Genomic DNA, 17,639 nt, shown 5'->3' with positions numbered 1-17,639 from the left:
CCCAACCTTTGATTCTGGGGCCTCCTGAGGGTCCAAGGTGCTGAGTCTCCCCTCTCCTCACATAGGGAGCTACCGGATTCCCCGGAGCAGCTGGCCGCGTCGGACCCCCAGGCTCCAATGTGAGTGCCACCCCGACTGGTTTCTACCTTACCCCTAGCAGGAGGCACAGGCAGGGGTCACAGAGTCTGGCCCAACCCCATGCACATCTTGTGCCCAGGCCCACACCTGGGAGGAGCAGTTAACTGACCGTGGGGTCCTGTTCTCCGCATGCACAGCTGGGAGCAGGGGCTGTGCCCTTTTGCTGGCCATGGGCTTCTGGCTCCACTTCACCGTAGACACGCATTTCCTGAAAACACTGTGCTTTATGAGAAAGTCTGCATCTTGCCCTTGGGGAGCTCACAGCAGAGGGAGGAGAAATGCTAAGTCAGCGGGCTCACCAACACTGTCAAGGGCAGGGGGTGGGCACAGAGGCTTAGGGCTGAGGGGATCGCGACTGGAGCAGTTCCTTGAGGATGGGTGGTGGGAGAGAGGCCACAGGGAAGGAAGCAGGAGAGTCGGAACAGGGAGAGTGTGCAGCGGCTGGGGAAGCCAGGCTGGCTGTCCAGAGCTCACGCGGAGCAAAGCTGAAAGGGGTGGACCAAGGGGGCCAAGCTGCCCCTACTGTGGAGGAAGCCCCCAGAGGGTCATGGCAGCCTGGAGGGACGGGAAAGGGTGAGAGGAATTCTCACTTCCTGTGTTTTGCTTCTCCTAGGGCAACCCTGGACCCCCTGGTCCTCCTGGTCCTTCTGGAAAAGATGGTCCTAAAGGTGCTCGAGGAGACAGTGGCCCCCCTGGCCGAGCTGGTGACCCTGGCCTCCAAGGTCCTGCTGGACCCCCTGGCGAGAAGGGAGAGCCTGGAGATGATGGTCCTTCTGTAAGTCCCACCCCAGGGCCAAGGTCCCTGGGGAAAGGGTGCAAAGGGCATGGGCTCCCAGAGCCTGGAGTTGGGAGCAGGGCTGTGGGTTTGCCAGGAGGAGGTGCTGCAGAAAGTGCCCTGCAGGGCAGGAGGAGTACTGACCTGACCCCCGCAGTGGGCAGCTGGCCGCAGCACAGATAGGCAGCGGCTGCGTGTCACTTCTCAAGTTCTCACCTCCTTCCTCTCCCCGCTCAGGGTCCCGACGGTCCTCCAGGTCCTCAGGGTCTGGCTGGTCAGAGGGGCATCGTTGGTCTGCCTGGACAGCGTGGTGAGCGAGGATTCCCCGGCCTCCCCGGCCCCTCGGTAAGTGGGGACGCCCCTTCCTCCAGGCGAGCCGGCCCAGCCTGGCTCAGGTGGAGGGTCTTCACTGGGTGTCCCTGGTGGCCCGGCCACCTGCTCCACACCCTCGGAGCTGACCCACGGTCAGCCATCTTCCCAGAAGGGCTGAGAGGGGCCTCAGAGCGCATACTCACCCTCCTTGTCGCTGCCCCCAGGGTGAGCCTGGTAAGCAGGGAGCCCCTGGAGCATCTGGAGACCGAGGTCCCCCTGGCCCTGTGGGTCCTCCTGGCCTGACTGGTCCTGCTGGCGAGCCTGGACGTGAGGTGAGCAGTGGGTCCCACTGCGGGGACAGGGGAGCCCTGGAGGAGGCGGGCGACAAGGCAGGCCAAGCCCAAGTGCCCAGATGCAATGGGAAGGTCATGACGGGAGAGAGAAGGCCAGGGAGACTAAGAGCTGGATGCACGGGAGGGCGGCAGGGGGAGGCTAGCTGGGAAAGCCTTGGCTGGACGGGGGTGGGGGCAGCTCTGATGGTGTCTGCTCCCCTTTGCACAGGGAAGCCCCGGTGCTGACGGCCCCCCTGGCAGAGATGGCGCGGCTGGAGTCAAGGTGAGTGTCTCGTGCGGGGGGGTGGGAAGGTTACTTCATCAGCCTGGCAGGGTCAGGGTCAGAGCCACACCCCTCCTTGCCTCCTCTGGAAGTCCCTCTCTGAGCCTGGGGCCTCTCTCCTGACAGGGTGACCGTGGAGAGACTGGCGCTGCAGGTGCCCCCGGAGCCCCTGGGCCCCCTGGCTCTCCTGGTCCCGCCGGCCCAGTTGGCAAGCAGGGAGACCGAGGAGAAGCTGTGAGTGTCTTGAGTCAGTAAAAGCCATGGTGCAGGAGGGTGGCCGGGTGGGCAGGGAGCGCCTCTCCACCTCCCACCCTCCCCTGCCCCAGGCCCTGGGAACAACCCTGAGTCTGGGTTGTGAAGCAGCTGCCTTGGTGCCCAGCCCATGGGCCGTTGGGCCATGGGCACACGGCAGTGGGCCATTCCTGCCTCAACTGCTCTCTGACATCGCCCCCCACTCCCCCCACAGGGCGCACAAGGTCCCATGGGACCCGCAGGACCTGCTGGAGCCCGGGGAATGCCAGTGAGTATCTGAGTGACCTGTGCTGGGTCCTGAAGGGCAGGCTCCATGGGGAGGGGTGCCCACAGGGACCTGGGGCTCCTTGGCGCAGGTGAAGCCGGCAGAGGGCTCTTGCTCTGGGCTGAGCTGACCCAACCTGTGTCTGTGTGTCTCGTTCCCAGGGCCCTCAAGGCCCCCGAGGTGACAAAGGAGAAACTGGAGAGGCTGGCGAGAGGGGACTGAAGGGACACCGTGGCTTCACCGGTCTGCAGGGTCTGCCCGGCCCCCCTGTGAGTGCTGCTGTCTGTGCTTGGCTCCCCAGGGCCTCCCGCTCTGCAGGGACCACTTGAGCTTCCCAGGCTGCTGAAGTGACTTGGGATGATCCTAAGAAATGTCCAGGCCTGGACCTTCTCCGGGTCAGAGGGTGGAGCACGTAGAAGGGCCATGGGGCTGGGGGTCGGGGAGCAGATACATGTCCCAGCCAGCTCCCAGTGTATATAAACCTATTCAAGAAGGCCTCCCAGCCTGGGGCCTGTCTGTGCTCACCTCTGACCTTGGCCTCTTCCTTCTGCACAGGGTCCTTCTGGAGACCAGGGTGCCTCCGGTCCTGCAGGTCCTTCTGGCCCCAGAGTGAGTGAGAGGGAGTGAGCCCTCCCTCGGGGTGGGGCCGGGGCTCTGGGCAGGTGTCTGAGGAGGAGGGGAGTATGGCTGCTCCCGGGGAAGCCTTGGCCTCAGGGGGCCTCATGGGGCAGCAGAAGTGGGACCAGCTTGGTGAGAATGTGGCCAGAGAAGAACCTGAGACCCTGGGATGAGTATATGAGTGGCTCTCGGCTGTCAAATAGCCCCCCTGGGAACAAGGGTTTATAGAGAGGCTTGTAGGAGGGTAGGAAAGCTGTGAGGCCACCCTGCTGGTTCTCGGCCACACACAGGCCAGCATGGGGTTCCGTGACAGAGAAGCAAGAAAATCGGGAACAGTGTGGCTAGTGCTAGGGGGGCCCCTCCCCAACCCCAGCTCCTCCCCAACCTTCCCTTTGTTGATGCTCTCTCCTCACCGCCTGCCTCTCTCCTGGCCTGCAGGGTCCTCCTGGCCCCGTCGGTCCCTCTGGCAAAGATGGTGCTAACGGAATCCCTGGCCCCATTGGACCTCCTGGGCCCCGTGGACGTTCCGGCGAGACTGGCCCTGCTGTGAGTGTGCAGAGCCCGGCCTACTGCATGGGGCCTTCCCAGCACTGGGAGGCTGGAGCTCTCTGACACTAAGGGCTTCTTTCGGGGTGTCCACCTGCAGCTAATATGACAGCACCCTTTATCCTGGGAGCCCCCAGAGGTTCAGAGGGTCCACGGGAAAGAGAAGAGGGACTAATGAAAGAATAAGGCAGATTCTGTGGTTTTCTTGGTCCTGTCCCATTGCACGTACACCCACATCCCCAACCTCCTGGGATGGTAAAAAGACATTCTATTGATGGTACATTCTAGAAGGTGGGGATGGACACAGGAAGGGCAGCATCCCTGTCATTCCTGGCTGACTTCTGTTTCCTGCTGCAGGGTCCTCCTGGAAACCCTGGCCCCCCTGGCCCTCCTGGGCCCCCCGGCCCTGGCATCGACATGTCCGCCTTTGCTGGCCTTGGCCAGAGAGAGAAGGGCCCCGACCCCCTGCAGTACATGCGGGCTGACGAGGCAGGCAGCAACCTGAGACAGCATGATGCCGAGGTGGACGCCACACTCAAGTCCCTCAACAACCAGATCGAGAGCCTCCGCAGCCCCGAGGGCTCCCGCAAGAACCCAGCTCGCACCTGCCGAGACCTGAAACTCTGCCACCCTGAGTGGAAGAGCGGTGAGGACCCCCACCACAGAGAGCAGGCAGTCAGCCCCTGGGCCCAGCCCTGCTCAGAGCACAGGAGCAGAGTCAGACCTGGAAGGGTCTAGTGTGGGTGTCCCCCTGCACCCCACATCGCACAGCAGAGAAACTGCAGCCTTGGCCCTGTCCTGCTGTGGCCACACGGCGGAAATGACATCAGGGTCAAGTTCCATCCACAGGCTGGCCCTAAGCCTGCCCTTCTGCTCGCACCCCTGTTTAGCCCTGGACGTTCCCCTGGCCTGCTCCCTCCTTCTCCCCTCCCTTTGGCTGCATGTGGCCCTCACACCCTGCTCCTCTCCCGCTAGGTGTCCCTGTAGGCCTGTTGGTCACTCCAGGCAGGCCTGGCCCTCTTGGGAGCGTGGGTCTGTGCCTATCTGAGCCCCGATGGGGTGTTGCCTCCCCGCTGCAGGAGATTACTGGATCGACCCCAACCAGGGCTGCACCCTGGATGCCATGAAGGTTTTCTGCAACATGGAGACTGGCGAGACCTGCGTCTACCCCAACCCGGCCAGCATCCCCAAGAAGAACTGGTGGAGCAGCAAGAGCAAGGACAAGAAACACATCTGGTTTGGAGAAACCATCAACGGTGGCTTCCATGTGAGTCCCCCGCTTGCTCTAGGCCATGGGCAGCGCCTCAGAACCTCCCTCTGCTTTCTTCTGGGGAGTTTTCAGCATTCCCACCAGTTCTGGGTGAGAGAGGGGGCTTAAGAGGAAGGAAGGAGGAGAGATAGGATTTTTTTTTAACCACCATTTAGAGGTGGAGGAAGAGGTCCTCAGAGGCCTGCTCCACTTCCTGGAAGCAAAAATGTCTTCCCAGTGACCCATCCCCCCGCCGCCTTCAGCTCCTCCTCCCCCCAGTCCACTGGCAGCCCCCATCCCCGGGCCTCATGCCACTGCTCTCCATCCTCACAGTTCAGCTATGGAGATGACAACCTGGCTCCCAACACCGCCAACGTCCAGATGACCTTCCTGCGCCTGCTGTCCACCGAGGGCTCTCAGAACATCACCTACCACTGCAAGAACAGCATTGCCTACCTGGACGAAGCTGCTGGCAACCTCAAGAAGGCTCTGCTCATCCAGGGCTCAAATGACGTGGAGATCCGGGCTGAGGGCAACAGCAGGTTCACATACACCGTTCTGAAGGATGGCTGCACGGTGAGTAAGGCAGGCTGGGCCACCAAAGAGAGAGAGAAAGCAAGCTTCCTGGGGCCCAGGGCTCAGGCTGGAGCAGGCTGAGGGCTGGTCCACAGCTGGCGTCATGGTCCTAAAGGGTTACACGTGTAAGGAGCTGTGTAGGGACAACACACCAGCAACAGCTGGGGGTGAGGAGCTTGTCGGTTCTGTCTCCTCCCCTCCCTCGACTCAGTGTGTCCAGTGACTTGTAGGAACAGTCATGCAATGTGTGGGGGCCTCTGCCCTTGCAGGTGGGGTGCACTGTAGGGGATGGGGAGGAGAAGGGCGGGGGGCGCGGGAGGCCCTACTGCTGAGAACTAGAGTCTGGAGTTGAGGTGGAGGTCAATCTGAAAGAGAAAGAGAGCCCCCCAGGGTGTTCTGCGCTTGGTGTTCTGTGATGCTTGGTTTTCCCGATCACAAGGCATCCACTGACTCTCCTCTTGTTCTCCCCTAGAAACACACCGGTAAGTGGGGCAAGACTGTGATTGAGTACCGGTCACAGAAGACCTCACGTCTCCCCATCATTGACATTGCACCCATGGACATAGGAGGGCCCGAGCAGGAATTCGGTGCGGACATAGGGCCTGTCTGCTTCTTGTAAAAACCCGAACCCAGAACCAACACAATCCATGGCAAACCCAAAGGACCCAAGTACTTTCCAATCCAAGTCACTCTAGGACTCTGCACTGAATGGCTGACCTGACCTGATGCCCATTCATCCTACCCTCTCACAGTTTGGACTTTGCTCCCCTCTCTAAGAGACCTGAACTGGGCAGACTGCAAAATAAAATCTCGGTGTTCTATTTATTTATTGTCTTCCTGTAAGACCTTTGGGTCAAGGCAGAGACAGGAAACTAACTGGTGTGAGTCAAACGCCCCCTGAGTGACTGCCCCCCAGCCCAGGCAAGAGGCCCCCTGCAGGTGCCGGCCGCAGGAACTGTGTGTGTCCTACACAATGGTGCTATTCTGTGTCAAACACCTCTGTATTTTTTAAAACGTCAATTGATATTAAAAACAAAAAAATTATTGGAAAGTACATACTGGCTTGTGCTTTGTGCTTTATTCTTTAGTTTCCACGAGTCCTGGATTCTGTGGGCAGGACAAAACAGCTGTCCTCAGGCCTTCTCTTGACTGAAGCCACACTGCCTGGTTCAACCACCTCACACAAACTTGCCTTTTTTTGTAACCCCTGGCGCCTAGTGGAGCCCAGGGGAGAACAAGAAACAGAGACCCAAGGTTTGGGAAGGGAGGCCCGAAGCGGAGGTGAGGGGGCTTGTTCTTGAGCATAAACCCGGGCACACCTCCAGGGCCGATTAGTGCAAGAGGAGAGATGCGCTCTGAGCTCGGGTAGGGATTGGGGGCGCGGGCTGCATCCTGCTACTGGGGAGAGATCAGAGATGCTCCATGGGAACAGGGCGGTGCACGATGTGGAGAGAGGAGTAAATCCACAGAGGCCCATGATAAGTGCACATAATCAGACAATCTTGCTGACCTACTTACCTATGTCTTTCCCTAAGACTTTAGTTCAAGGAGAAGTGTTAGGGCTGGCTAAACACTCTCCCCTTCTTCCTTTTTCCTGGCCCCTATTCCTCACTTCCTGGGCTGGCACTTCAAGCTTCCACGGATGTCTTAACTGTGGGCTTATGAATGGACAGCCTTCCACTTCCTGCTTTTCAAAGACTTGTGTATGTGGGGCAAAAAATGAGGAAGTGGACACCTTTTCCACTAGAGGGGGCTGGTGGATGACAAACTAAAAGAGTACAATACAAACATAATTAGAAGAGCTCTCTCATAATTTAAACAACACTTCTACATACCAAAAGAGCTAATGGGGGCAGTGTGGAGAGGTACATAGGTGCTTATGAAACTTCCTCAGACCACAGGTGGAGCTGATAGTTGAGTTTGGTTCCAACCTGTCAGCCACACTCAAAGCCCATCCTGCCCCTTGGCTCACTTTAGTGGCCATGGTGGAGTCAGAGCTACTTACTTTACGATGGCTCAGTAGATCCCGATCATCAGCTCACACCCTGGTAAGAGGAGTCCCACGTGCACCAGGATAGCAAGCTAATCTCTCGCAGCCCACCCATTTCCCAGGGACCCAGTTAAAACCTAGAAATAACAGCAACTGCTGCATAGGTAACTGATGAATGGCCCAGAAGGTGAAGCTCAAGGGAAGAGAAGCAGCAGGACAGAAAGCCCGGCATCTGCGGTCAGATCAAAACCACCCTGGGTGGCAGTGCTGCAATGCACTATTACTGCCCCCTTGTCCTAAACGGGGCCAGAGGCTTGCCACTGATTCCCATGACCCCTGATGCCCCCAAGAGAGGCAGGTCTCTCCTGGCACAATAACCTCTCAGATAACCTTTTGACCCCAGCAGGACTGGGTGGACAGACCTGGCTGACTAGCTGAAGGCCTCAGTCAGGTTACTGTCCCTTTCTGGAGCTTCCTCATCTCTATCAAAGTGTCCAGCCTCAAAGGGCTTTAGTTTTTGGCACTGCGTGGAACCCAGGAGTCTGACTCCAGTGAAGACTTACTCAAGATCCTGGGTATATCACAGACAAACTTCTAAAATAGTTTCCTCTTCTAAAGAAGAGAAAAAACAGAATGATACTTGAGGTGGTGAAGAGTCTTACTTTAAAAGGCAAAGAATAAGGATTATTTTTGCTCAGAGAAATATTTCAGTTCAGTTCAGTTCAGTTCAGTCACTCAGTCGTGTCCCACTCTGCGACTCCAGGAATCGCAGCACGCCAGGCCTCCCTGTCCATCACCAACTCCCGGAGTTCACTCAGACTCACATCCATCGAGTCAGTGATGCCATCCAGCCATCTCATCCTCTGTCATCCCCTTCTCCTCCTGCCCCCAATCCCTCTCAGCATCAGGGTCTTTTCCAATGAGTCAACTCTTCACATGGGGTGGCCAAAGTATTGGAGTTTCAGCTTTAGCATCAGTCCTTCCAAAGAACACCCAGGACTGATTTCCTTCAGAATGGACTGGTTAGATCTCCTTGCAGTCCAAGGGACTCTCAAGAGTCTTCTCCAACACCACAGTTCAAAAGCATCAATTCTCCAGCGCTCAGCTTTCTTCACAGTCCAACTCTCACATCCATACACGACCACAGGAAACACCATAGCCTTGACTAGACGGATCTTTGTTGGCAAAGTAATGTCTCTGCTTTTGAATATGCTCTCTAGGTTGGTCATAACTTTCCTCCCAAGGAGTAAGAGTCTTTTAATTTCATGGTTTCAGTCACCATCTGCAGTGATTTTGGAGCCCCCAAAATAAAGTCTGCCACTATTTAGGACCCCTAGATTCATGTAGAACTTTTACAAACAGACTGATTCTTTCAATAATTTGTTTTACATCTAGGGCTAGAAACCCTAGCAGGACAGTTGACCTAGAGGTCTCAGGGATCCTACTTTGGGGTAACTAGTGTTGCAGAACAGATGGTGGAGGTATACTGTAGCCTATAAGGGACCTGGTATTGTTGGCATATAATTGTGAATAGTGTTCTTGTGGTTTGGGACCGAATCAAACCTATAAGCTTTTGCATAGCAAAGGAAACCACAAACAAAACAAAAAGACAACTTATGGACTGAGAGAAAATACTTGCAAATGATGAAACTGACAAGGGCTTAAGTTCCAAAATACACAAACAGCTCATACAATTAATTAACAACAACAACAAAACAACCCAACTGGAAAAATAGGCAGAAGACCTAAATAGATATTTCTCCAAAGAAGACACACATGTGGCCAATAGACACATGAAAAGATACTCAACATCATTATTAGAGAAATATAAATCAAAACTACAAAGAGGTACCACCTCACGCTGGTCAGAATGGCCGCCATTAACAAGTCTACAAAGAATAAATGTGGAAGAGGGTGTGCAGAAAAGGGAACCCTCCTACACTGTTGGTGGGAATGTAAATTGGTACAGCCACTATGGAAGACATTATGCAAGTTCTTCAAAAAAACTGGAAATAGAGTAGCCGTGTGATCCAGCAATCCCACTCCTGGGCAAATGGCCAGACAAAACTGTAACTCCAAAAGATGCATGCACCCCTACGCTCACAGCAGCCAAGACACGGAAGCGACCTACATGCCCATCAACAGATCAACGGATGAAGGTGTATGTGTGTGTATATATATATGTGTGTGTATATCTCACGTAGAATACATGGCAATATTAGCCATACAAAAGAACAAAATCATGCCATTTGCAGCAACACAGAGGGACCCAGAAATTAAATGAAGTAAGTCAGAAAGACAAATACCATATATCACTTATATGTGGAGTCTAACGTACAACACAAATGAACATACTTACAAAACAGAAGACAACACTCACAGATGTAGAAAAGACTTGCGGGTGACAAGGGGGAGGGAAGGAGGGGGAAGGAACCACTGGATTAAGGTGCAAACAGTTACATATAGGATGGATAAACAAGAAGGCTCTATGGCATAGCACAGGGAACTAAAGTCAACATCCTGTGATAAACCATAATGGGAAAGAATATGAAAAAAAAAATATATATGTATATGTATAACTGAATCACATTGCTGCACAGCAGAAATTAACACAAATAGTAAATCAACTATATTTGAACAAAATTTTAAAAAGCAGTGCATTCCTTCCAAATCTCAATCCAGTACAAATACAAAGGTGATGACAATGACGGCTGAGCCAACCACTTCCTCTGTTTTGGCGTTGCTGAGAGCAAATTCTATATGCATGTGTTCAAGTACTAACAGAGAGCATGACGCAACTACTCAGAGTATCCCACAGTGCAGGATGGGATACTGAGGCTATAAACAGACATGACTCAGGTTTATTCCTTTATGTTTAAAAATGTAACTGCTCTCATTTGAATATTAGAGCTGCATTTAAAGACAACGTTGAGGTGCAAGAAATGCTACTGAGGCACATGGTCACAAAAAGTTACTCAGTACTGAAGTACCAATAGGAGTAGCCTTGAGAATCACATGAAAAATATGCTGGAGGCTGTTTGGAAAATGGAAAAAGAAGAAATGAAGCAATATGAACATCTTCAAGGATTTAGGGCCTGTTCTCAAAATTGGCGCACTTGTGCCTCCATACAAGTCATGTTTCATCATTTACACAGAGAACAGTCATCACCATCATGTACATACAGACCGTTAAAGGATTCGGGTTAACAGGGAAACTCAGCTTTTGAGTTACACAATCGTGGTCAGAATCAGCCAAACAGCCAGGAAATTTAGCCTCAGTCTGAAGACTCAGAGTGCAAAAATCATTAATACTGAAAATCGAGCTATGGGGATGGCGGCAAAAAAACCAGACCCCCAGCCACCACGTACTGCTGTTAGGTATTTCCTGAAGCACCAGAGGACGTGAAAGAGCTGGAGCCTATCTTAGTGGAGCTCTGAAACCGACTACTCAAGCTTCCCCCAGATGCCCTGCCATCCTGGGGCTGGAGCCTGCTCTGCAGTGGCCCAGAGGATGAAGTTCAAGAAACTTGCAACTTCACACCACGTCCTCTTAATCAGCAAGTTACTCCTCAGACGGTAAAGAATCTGCCTGCAGTGCGGGAGACCCAGTTTCGATCCCTGGGTTGGGAAGATCCTCTGGAGAAGGAAATGGCAACCACTCCAGTATCCTTGCCTGGAGAATCCCATGGACGGAGGATCCTGGTGGGCGATGGTCTATGGAGTCGCAAAGTCAGACAGAACTGAGCGACTAACACTACTACTACTATTCCTCCTCAGAGAAGCAGCTTCTCACTTCTCAGGCACCACTGCGCTACCTCTTCCAACCTCCAGGGGGCGCTAAAACAGCGCTAGGACAGCCTGTCACCACCAGAGGCGGACGGACAGGAGCGAGGCTTCCCGGGCAGGAGGCTGTTTTCCGTGACAGGAGCTCACAGCAACAGGGCTTCTCTTCCCTCCCCATCCTGTGCTGATCCACTGAGCAGGCAACTGTTCCACGGTCCCCCAGAGGTGCCCACTTGAGACATCCGGGAAATCAGAGGAGACAGATCAATCAAAAGCAGGGTTTATTTATTTATTTTTTTTACCAAACTCCCCAATCCATGTTCCAGCCATTGGATGGTGGGTAAATTACACCCCACATAGACTCTTAGTAAAAACAATTTTAACTTTCTACAGAAAAAAAAAAAGTTGTTTTTTTTTTTTTAAAGTATCTAGGCATTTGGAAACATGAAAAACTTTCACATGTTGAATGTTCTGTGCTTTCTTCGTCAATATATTCAAATGCTCCCTCCCTGCTGCCTCTTCTGTGAAGAGGCCCCTTCTGCAGCTATGCTGACAGTCCTAATTCTGTATCATTGTATCGTCTGATAACCTAGAACTGTGGCAGGATTTCAATTTATAACAACACCCCACCTCCCAAACAGCTGAAAAGATCTCAGTTAAACTCTTCAAACCTTCTTTGAGTGCCTGCTATTTGCTTGGCATCAGCTAGGCGCTAGGCAGTGATCCTGCTGGTTCTGAGAAAGGTCAGTGGTGCTACAGGGAGGACTTTTCCTCCCAAGTGGCTGGGGATTGAGAGAACCAATTTCTCCTCTGGTTCTACCACTTGGGGCAGGTACAGGGCTCAGGTCCTGGCAAGAGAAGCTGTGTCTCTTCTGACAGGTGCTGCCGTGGAAGAACGGAGAGCAGTTTCTAAACTGCTGTGGAATTTACTCCACAATCCACATAGTGATGTGTCTCCAAGGAGCTCTGGGTCACGTGGCCGATGTAGGAAATCTTCACTGAAGTTCTAGGGAAAAGGAAACTGAGAAGAATTAATTCTGTTCCTGAGACAAGTAAGAGAGATTGCCCAAATAAATTCTTGCAAGCTCAGGCGGTAACACAGAGGTCTCAGAGGCATGTCTTCATGGTTACACAACCAGGAAGTCAGAGGATCTTTTCATATCCCCAGAGACACTGTGCCCTGAGATGACCTTCTAAATAAATAGTTCTCAGCTGGGGACATTTTTACCCCACAGGGAACTTCTGGCAGTGTCTAGACATTTGGGGTTGTTACAGCTGAGCGGGGGAGGAGTAAGCCTCTAGCAGGTAAGGGCCAGGGATGCTGTCAAACACCCTACGATGCATGGAACAGCCCCTCACAACAAAGAACCGTCTGGCCCAAAATGTCATCAGTGCCAAGGCTACAAAACCCTGCTCTAAACCCTCATATTTCAAATGTCTGCAGCAGACCCTTGTCTTTTGCAAATTTAATTGTCATGGTTCTAAAAATAACTCTACAGGTCCATGACATGTCGTAATTTGTGTGGTCAGAGAGTAAGTCTGGCTGGATGCCCTGAGCTTACGCCTTGAGAAAGCTTTTCTCTTTACTAGTCCCATGAGGATTCTAAAGCAATCACACAACTGGACCCCATCTCATGGAGAAAATTCTTTATCTAAACTGCTTCCTGTGAGTCTGGTGACTGGTGACAGGGACCTGGACACTGCATCTCAAGGACAGCAAGGCTCTGCCGTGACTGTGCCCACAGTGCATCCGGCATAACCTCTTTGCCTTGTGGGTCCCACAGGCTCTCTCGAGCAAAGCTGGCCAGCTCACGTGGCCTGCCAGTCTGGGCCCTGGGCACAAGGACACGAGCAACATACCGAATGAAGACCACTATGTTGTGCGCTCCAATATAGGGCAGCGTGCAGAAGAAGCTGCCAAACGACAGACAGAGGAACGGTCAGGTGAGTCAGCAGGAAGGCTGAGTTACCCTGTCAAACTGAGGAGCAGTGAGCCCCATCTGGGTGCTTCCCCTACCCCACACCCGCCCTCCTGGCCTAAGCACTGCCCCGGCTCACTGGTTCCAGGTCCCCCCAGTGTCCTTCCATCCTCCCACATCACTATCTTCTTGGTTTTTGTTTTTGTTTTTAATGCCCATCACAAAATGCTGGAGCTTGGAAATGTTTCTAGTGCCCTAATGTTCTCTTTTCAGAAATCTGAGCACTTGAGTCATATATCAAATACCACATCCTCCAAAAACAATCTCAAGATAGCGAACCCACAGGCTAAAAGGCTGGAACTTTAGGCAGGACCAGCTCCCCTCAACTGAGCTCAACTCTGAACCCCTTTCATCCCATAAAACGCACACATATAGAGAACACTGTCCTTACTACACATAGGAATACGGTCCTCCCATCTCAGCCTTCGCGGTAAAATTCACCTGAAAACAAGACACCAGAGTCAGTCTGTGGCCAGGCGAGCTTGACACAGAACGGTTCTGTTACTAGCAACCCAAGATCCTGAGTGCATTCTTCTATCACACATGAAATATGTCCCCCAGATGGTCACTAATCCTAAGACCATGAGCCTCTAACAAAACTTCCCACCTCTTCCCTTTTGAGAGGCCAATGGGCCCCAGATCATCCTAAGGCCTCTTCTTGACTGTTGGTGAATTGTTTTCTCCTACAAATTCTTGCTTCCGTAATGTTTAATTCTTAGGTGATTTTTTTCCCCTAATATTTCATAACTACAGAGCCTGTCAGCTCTTCCTCATTAGCTAGTTCCTACCAGTAGAAATGAGGACAGGGAGAGGACAGGAGCGAGGCCACAGCGTTTCACAGCCCAGCGGGGCCAGGCTCCCAAAAGTAGGCATACCAGGTGCTGGCTCCGAGGTGGAATGAGGGAGATGTTAGTCGTCATGTACGACCCAACCACGGTGTTCATGTACTGAACCTCGCTGGACAGGCTGGTCACCGCCACGGAGTAGAAGTTGGAGTTTCTAATTTTCAGGGTGGCCTGCGTCAGTGCAAGTGAAGGAACACACTAAGTGTCCTGGGTACAAGACGTGCGGGTGCACAACCCAGGAAGGGTGGCCCTAATCTTACCGTGATGGCGAGGCTGACAAGGGACCTCTGCTCATTAAATGTGACTTTCACCACTGTGACGCCATTGTCATCCACGAGGACTGAATGTGGAAACAGGAAGAAAACCACCAAACCAGATGCCAGGAGGCAGAGCAGGACAGAGAGGAGGACATACTGCTTCCTGCAAATGACAAAGCACACAACCAAGCCAGGGAGTCAGATATCAAGGTCCAACGAGTCACGATAAAATGCAAATTTGGGAATGAGGACGGGAGGGACGAGAAAGTGCACAGGGCCAGGAATCGCAAACCAGGCAAGAAGGCGTAGAGCGGGAGAAGCCTTTCAAAGCCCTCTGAATGCTGTCTGCAATCTGGGAAAAGAAGCTGATGAGAGGCGCTGTGTGGACACAAACATCTCTTCCCCTGCCAGGACACCCTCTTCTCCAATTCCTCCCAATTCAGCTCCTTCACTTGAGCCTCGGCCCTCAGAGTGTTTCTAGCTTCACATTTCCTTCCCCAGACTGCAATGAGGGCAGAGATATCTTGATTGAGCAAAAAGTATTAAAGGAAGTGGGGTATTTTACAAGAACAGATGACATTTTCAAAAACTGAACTGGCATTCATACACAGAAAAAAAGGACTAGGGACTGCTGTAGGCATTAACAGGCAATACTCAGATGACTCACGTTCTCTGAGGACGCAACCGCTGATCGCTGTGAGGGATCAAAGCCACCAACTCATTAACTTGCTCTAGAAAAGAAACAATTGACAATTTTCGTAAAATAAATCCCCCATGTGACAGTACTTTCCTTCACATACATAGTAGCCTGCCACAACATAAACTTGTCCGGGATTATTTGTTTCTAAGATACCAGTTTCACATTTTGGGTCTCATGAACAAGAAATAAATCTGTAGAGAGTGCTACAAATTACAAAACATCTATTGGTGCTGCCAGAGCGCTGACATGGAAGCTGAGAAATCTAGGATCTCGGGACTTCCCTGATGGTTCAGTGACTTAGACTGGGTGCTCCCAACACAGGGGGCCCGGGTTCTGTCCCTGGTCAGGGAACGAGATTCCACATGCCCCAATTAAAGATGCTACATGCTGCAACTGAGACCTGGAGCAACCAAATAAATAAATATTAAGAAGAAGAAATCTCAGATCTTGTTCTGGCTTTACCGCCTGGCCTTGAGCTGAGGCATGGTTATGAACTGCTGTCTAGCCTTAGGTAAGTTATTACCTCTCTAGGCCATTGTGTCCTCATCTATAATATGAAGGCTTTGGATTGAATGATTTCTAAGGTTTTTATCAGCTTTAAACCTCTGTGACCCTTCATCTAAACTGCTAAGACTTTTTGAGAGCCAACTTAGTGATAGATAATTCTGTACCCAATCCAGGCTCCAGTCCGGGGCATGTTTTTCTCCCCCGACTTGACATTTTATTTTTTCAGACCTTAGGTTGTTAATGATTCACTATCTGCTTCCTTGAATAGAAGCTTCCAAGATGGTGTCTGTTCCTCCTCCCCCACAAAGCCATGCCAGGCCCTGAGTATCAGCAATGAAGAAATAGTAGGTCAAACTGCAGAATGTAGAGCAAACCACGTGTTCCAACCCAAGGAAACAACAAATAGAGGAGTGAAAGTGAAGAGAAGTAAGGCTTTCAAATATCAGGAAACCCAGAGAAGCTGTGGAACCTGCCCAAGTTTATCAATCCAGCTGAGCCGGCTCCTGCTCAGGGCATGGTCTATGACCGTGGCACTGCTGCAAGGAAAGAAGTTCAGTCTGGGAGAGGAGGAGTCTTGTGGGCATCCTGGCATTCTCCTTGAGGAATCATCTTTTACCGTGATCACCAAAGACCCACCTGGAATGTAGCCTGTCCCCTGACACGTGAGACAGGTAATGCTATCTCGCCCGGTGAACTCCACATAGGGGAACTGAGCAATAGCCTCCCGCTGCTCCCGTTCGGCCAGAGAATCCTCAGTGTCATCTGCTTTCCTTCGCTTGCTGAAAGGCCGGTGAGCATAGATGGAATGAGGGGACCCCATGGCCAGGATGTGCGCCTTGTGTCATGTCCTAGGATGCAAAGAGGCAAGTGAGTGCGCTGTGCACCTCTATGAGAAAAGTGTAACACAAAAATGACCAAATTCCCTTCCCGAGTGTGGTCCCGAACACCGGCACAATTTCTACCAGGCCCCTCATTTTCTACCAGGGCTCCCTAACCCACCACCGACTCTCGACACACAGCCTGGGGGAACAGGGGCCGCATTCGCCAATCTGCCCAGCTCCTCATCGCCCCGGGAATCGGGGCACCCCAGCTCCCACGAAGTCCAGGCTCACCCCTCCTGTCTGCTACTTGCAAACTCTGCGTCTTCCTGGGAAAAAACCTTTCCGGACAAACAACAAGCCCCAAATTAATAACAGGCCTCCGAGAGTCCCCACTCTCTTCCGCCCCCAGCTCCAGGAGGCGGGCTCAGTTCACGCCCCTTGTCAAAAAGAGCGCTCCGAGCCCACCAGAGTCGCCCAGGCGGGAGCAAACGCCGAAGACCCCAGACCTGCAGGACACGAACTCCCGGCAGCTCCTCTCCGGGCCGGACGTCCCTGCCACCCGCCGGATCCTGCAGGTTTACCTGCCTCTCGGGTGTTTAGAGCTGCACGCACTCGGTGCGCATGCACTCGGTGCGCAAGCCGGCTCGGGACGCCGGCGTGAGCGCGCGTGCGCCCTTCGAAGCCCAGCTGGCGGCGCCGATAGAGGGCAGCAGAGAGAGGAGAGCGGGGCGGGGTGGGGAGCAGCGCCTCTCGGAGGTTGAAGCTGGTGGACCGGTGGAGATGCTCCGCGGTCGCCCAGAAACACCCGGAAAGGTTCCAGTGAAGGTTCGAGTGAAGGTTCCAGATGAAGAGAGAGGAGGAAAGCGCTGGCAGCCAAAACCATTCTCAGCTAGTCTTTGAGCACAGGAGTTGTGAAGATGTTGAGAGTAGAAAGATGCATCACAGAAACTGCCCTCAACCTGCTTCAGGGCGTCCCCAGCCCTAGAGACAGAGAACAGACGCACACACACACGCACACACACACACACACACACACACAGACACAGACACAGACACACAGACAGACACACAGACACAGACACACACACACACACAGACACACACACACACAGACACAGACACACAGACACAGACACACACACACACACAGACACACACAGACACACACACACACACACACACACACCCATGTGCCTGATTGAGCTTCACCTGCCGCAGAAGCAGACATTGCTGCTGCTGCTGCTGCTAAGTCACTTCAGTCGTGTCCGACTCTGTGCGACCCCATGGACAGCAGCCCACCAGGCTCCTCTGTCCCTGGGATTCTCCAGGCAAGAATACTGGAGTGGGTTGCCATTTTCTTCTCCAGTTGCTGCTGCTGCTGCTAAGTCGCTTCAGTCGTGTCCGACCCTGG

The 17,639-nt window shown here is 52.9% G+C and overlaps 2 protein-coding genes across 5 annotated transcripts in view; one reads left to right on the top strand and one right to left on the bottom strand.

Annotated features, from left to right (window-relative positions):
* Nucleotides 1-6,171, top strand: part of LOC120858139 (collagen alpha-1(II) chain) — a 30,042-nt gene extending 23,871 nt beyond the window's left edge. For all 3 annotated transcript variants that reach the window (XM_040233995.1, XM_040233994.1, XM_040233993.1), the window contains 14 exons: nucleotides 66-119; nucleotides 752-913; nucleotides 1,151-1,258; nucleotides 1,450-1,557; nucleotides 1,787-1,840; nucleotides 1,967-2,074; nucleotides 2,307-2,360; nucleotides 2,519-2,626; nucleotides 2,913-2,966; nucleotides 3,414-3,521; nucleotides 3,879-4,167; nucleotides 4,601-4,788; nucleotides 5,104-5,346; nucleotides 5,819-6,171. In XM_040233995.1, the coding sequence (XP_040089929.1) occupies nucleotides 66-119; nucleotides 752-913; nucleotides 1,151-1,258; nucleotides 1,450-1,557; nucleotides 1,787-1,840; nucleotides 1,967-2,074; nucleotides 2,307-2,360; nucleotides 2,519-2,626; nucleotides 2,913-2,966; nucleotides 3,414-3,521; nucleotides 3,879-4,167; nucleotides 4,601-4,788; nucleotides 5,104-5,346; nucleotides 5,819-5,965 (1,785 nt within the window). In that variant the 3' untranslated portion in view covers nucleotides 5,966-6,171. The remainder of the gene's footprint in view (nucleotides 1-65; nucleotides 120-751; nucleotides 914-1,150; nucleotides 1,259-1,449; nucleotides 1,558-1,786; nucleotides 1,841-1,966; nucleotides 2,075-2,306; nucleotides 2,361-2,518; nucleotides 2,627-2,912; nucleotides 2,967-3,413; nucleotides 3,522-3,878; nucleotides 4,168-4,600; nucleotides 4,789-5,103; nucleotides 5,347-5,818) is intronic.
* Nucleotides 6,172-11,383: 5,212 nt separating this feature from the next.
* LOC120858138 (transmembrane protein 106C) lies at nucleotides 11,384-16,887 on the bottom strand. Of its 2 annotated transcripts, none has more exons than XM_040233989.1 (8): nucleotides 16,735-16,887; nucleotides 16,044-16,255; nucleotides 14,868-14,931; nucleotides 14,204-14,363; nucleotides 13,974-14,114; nucleotides 13,490-13,539; nucleotides 12,980-13,033; nucleotides 11,384-12,125 (listed from the first exon to the last, which is right to left on the bottom strand). In XM_040233989.1, exons 2-8 carry the CDS (start codon nucleotides 16,225-16,227, stop codon nucleotides 12,029-12,031), a joined length of 750 nt encoding a protein of 249 aa, XP_040089923.1. In that variant the 5' UTR covers nucleotides 16,228-16,255; nucleotides 16,735-16,887; the 3' UTR covers nucleotides 11,384-12,028. The 2 variants fall into 2 exon arrangements, with proteins under 2 accessions (XP_040089923.1, XP_040089924.1); XM_040233990.1 differs by having other exon boundaries at nucleotides 16,810-16,886.
* Between the last annotated feature and the right edge of the window lie 752 nt (nucleotides 16,888-17,639).

Source organism: Oryx dammah, unplaced genomic scaffold (assembly GCF_014754425.2).
Source record: "Oryx dammah isolate SB20612 unplaced genomic scaffold, SCBI_Odam_1.1 HiC_scaffold_29, whole genome shotgun sequence".
NCBI classification, from domain to species: Eukaryota; Metazoa; Chordata; class Mammalia; order Artiodactyla; family Bovidae; genus Oryx; species Oryx dammah.
This window is presented reverse-complemented; position numbering and strand designations above follow the sequence as displayed.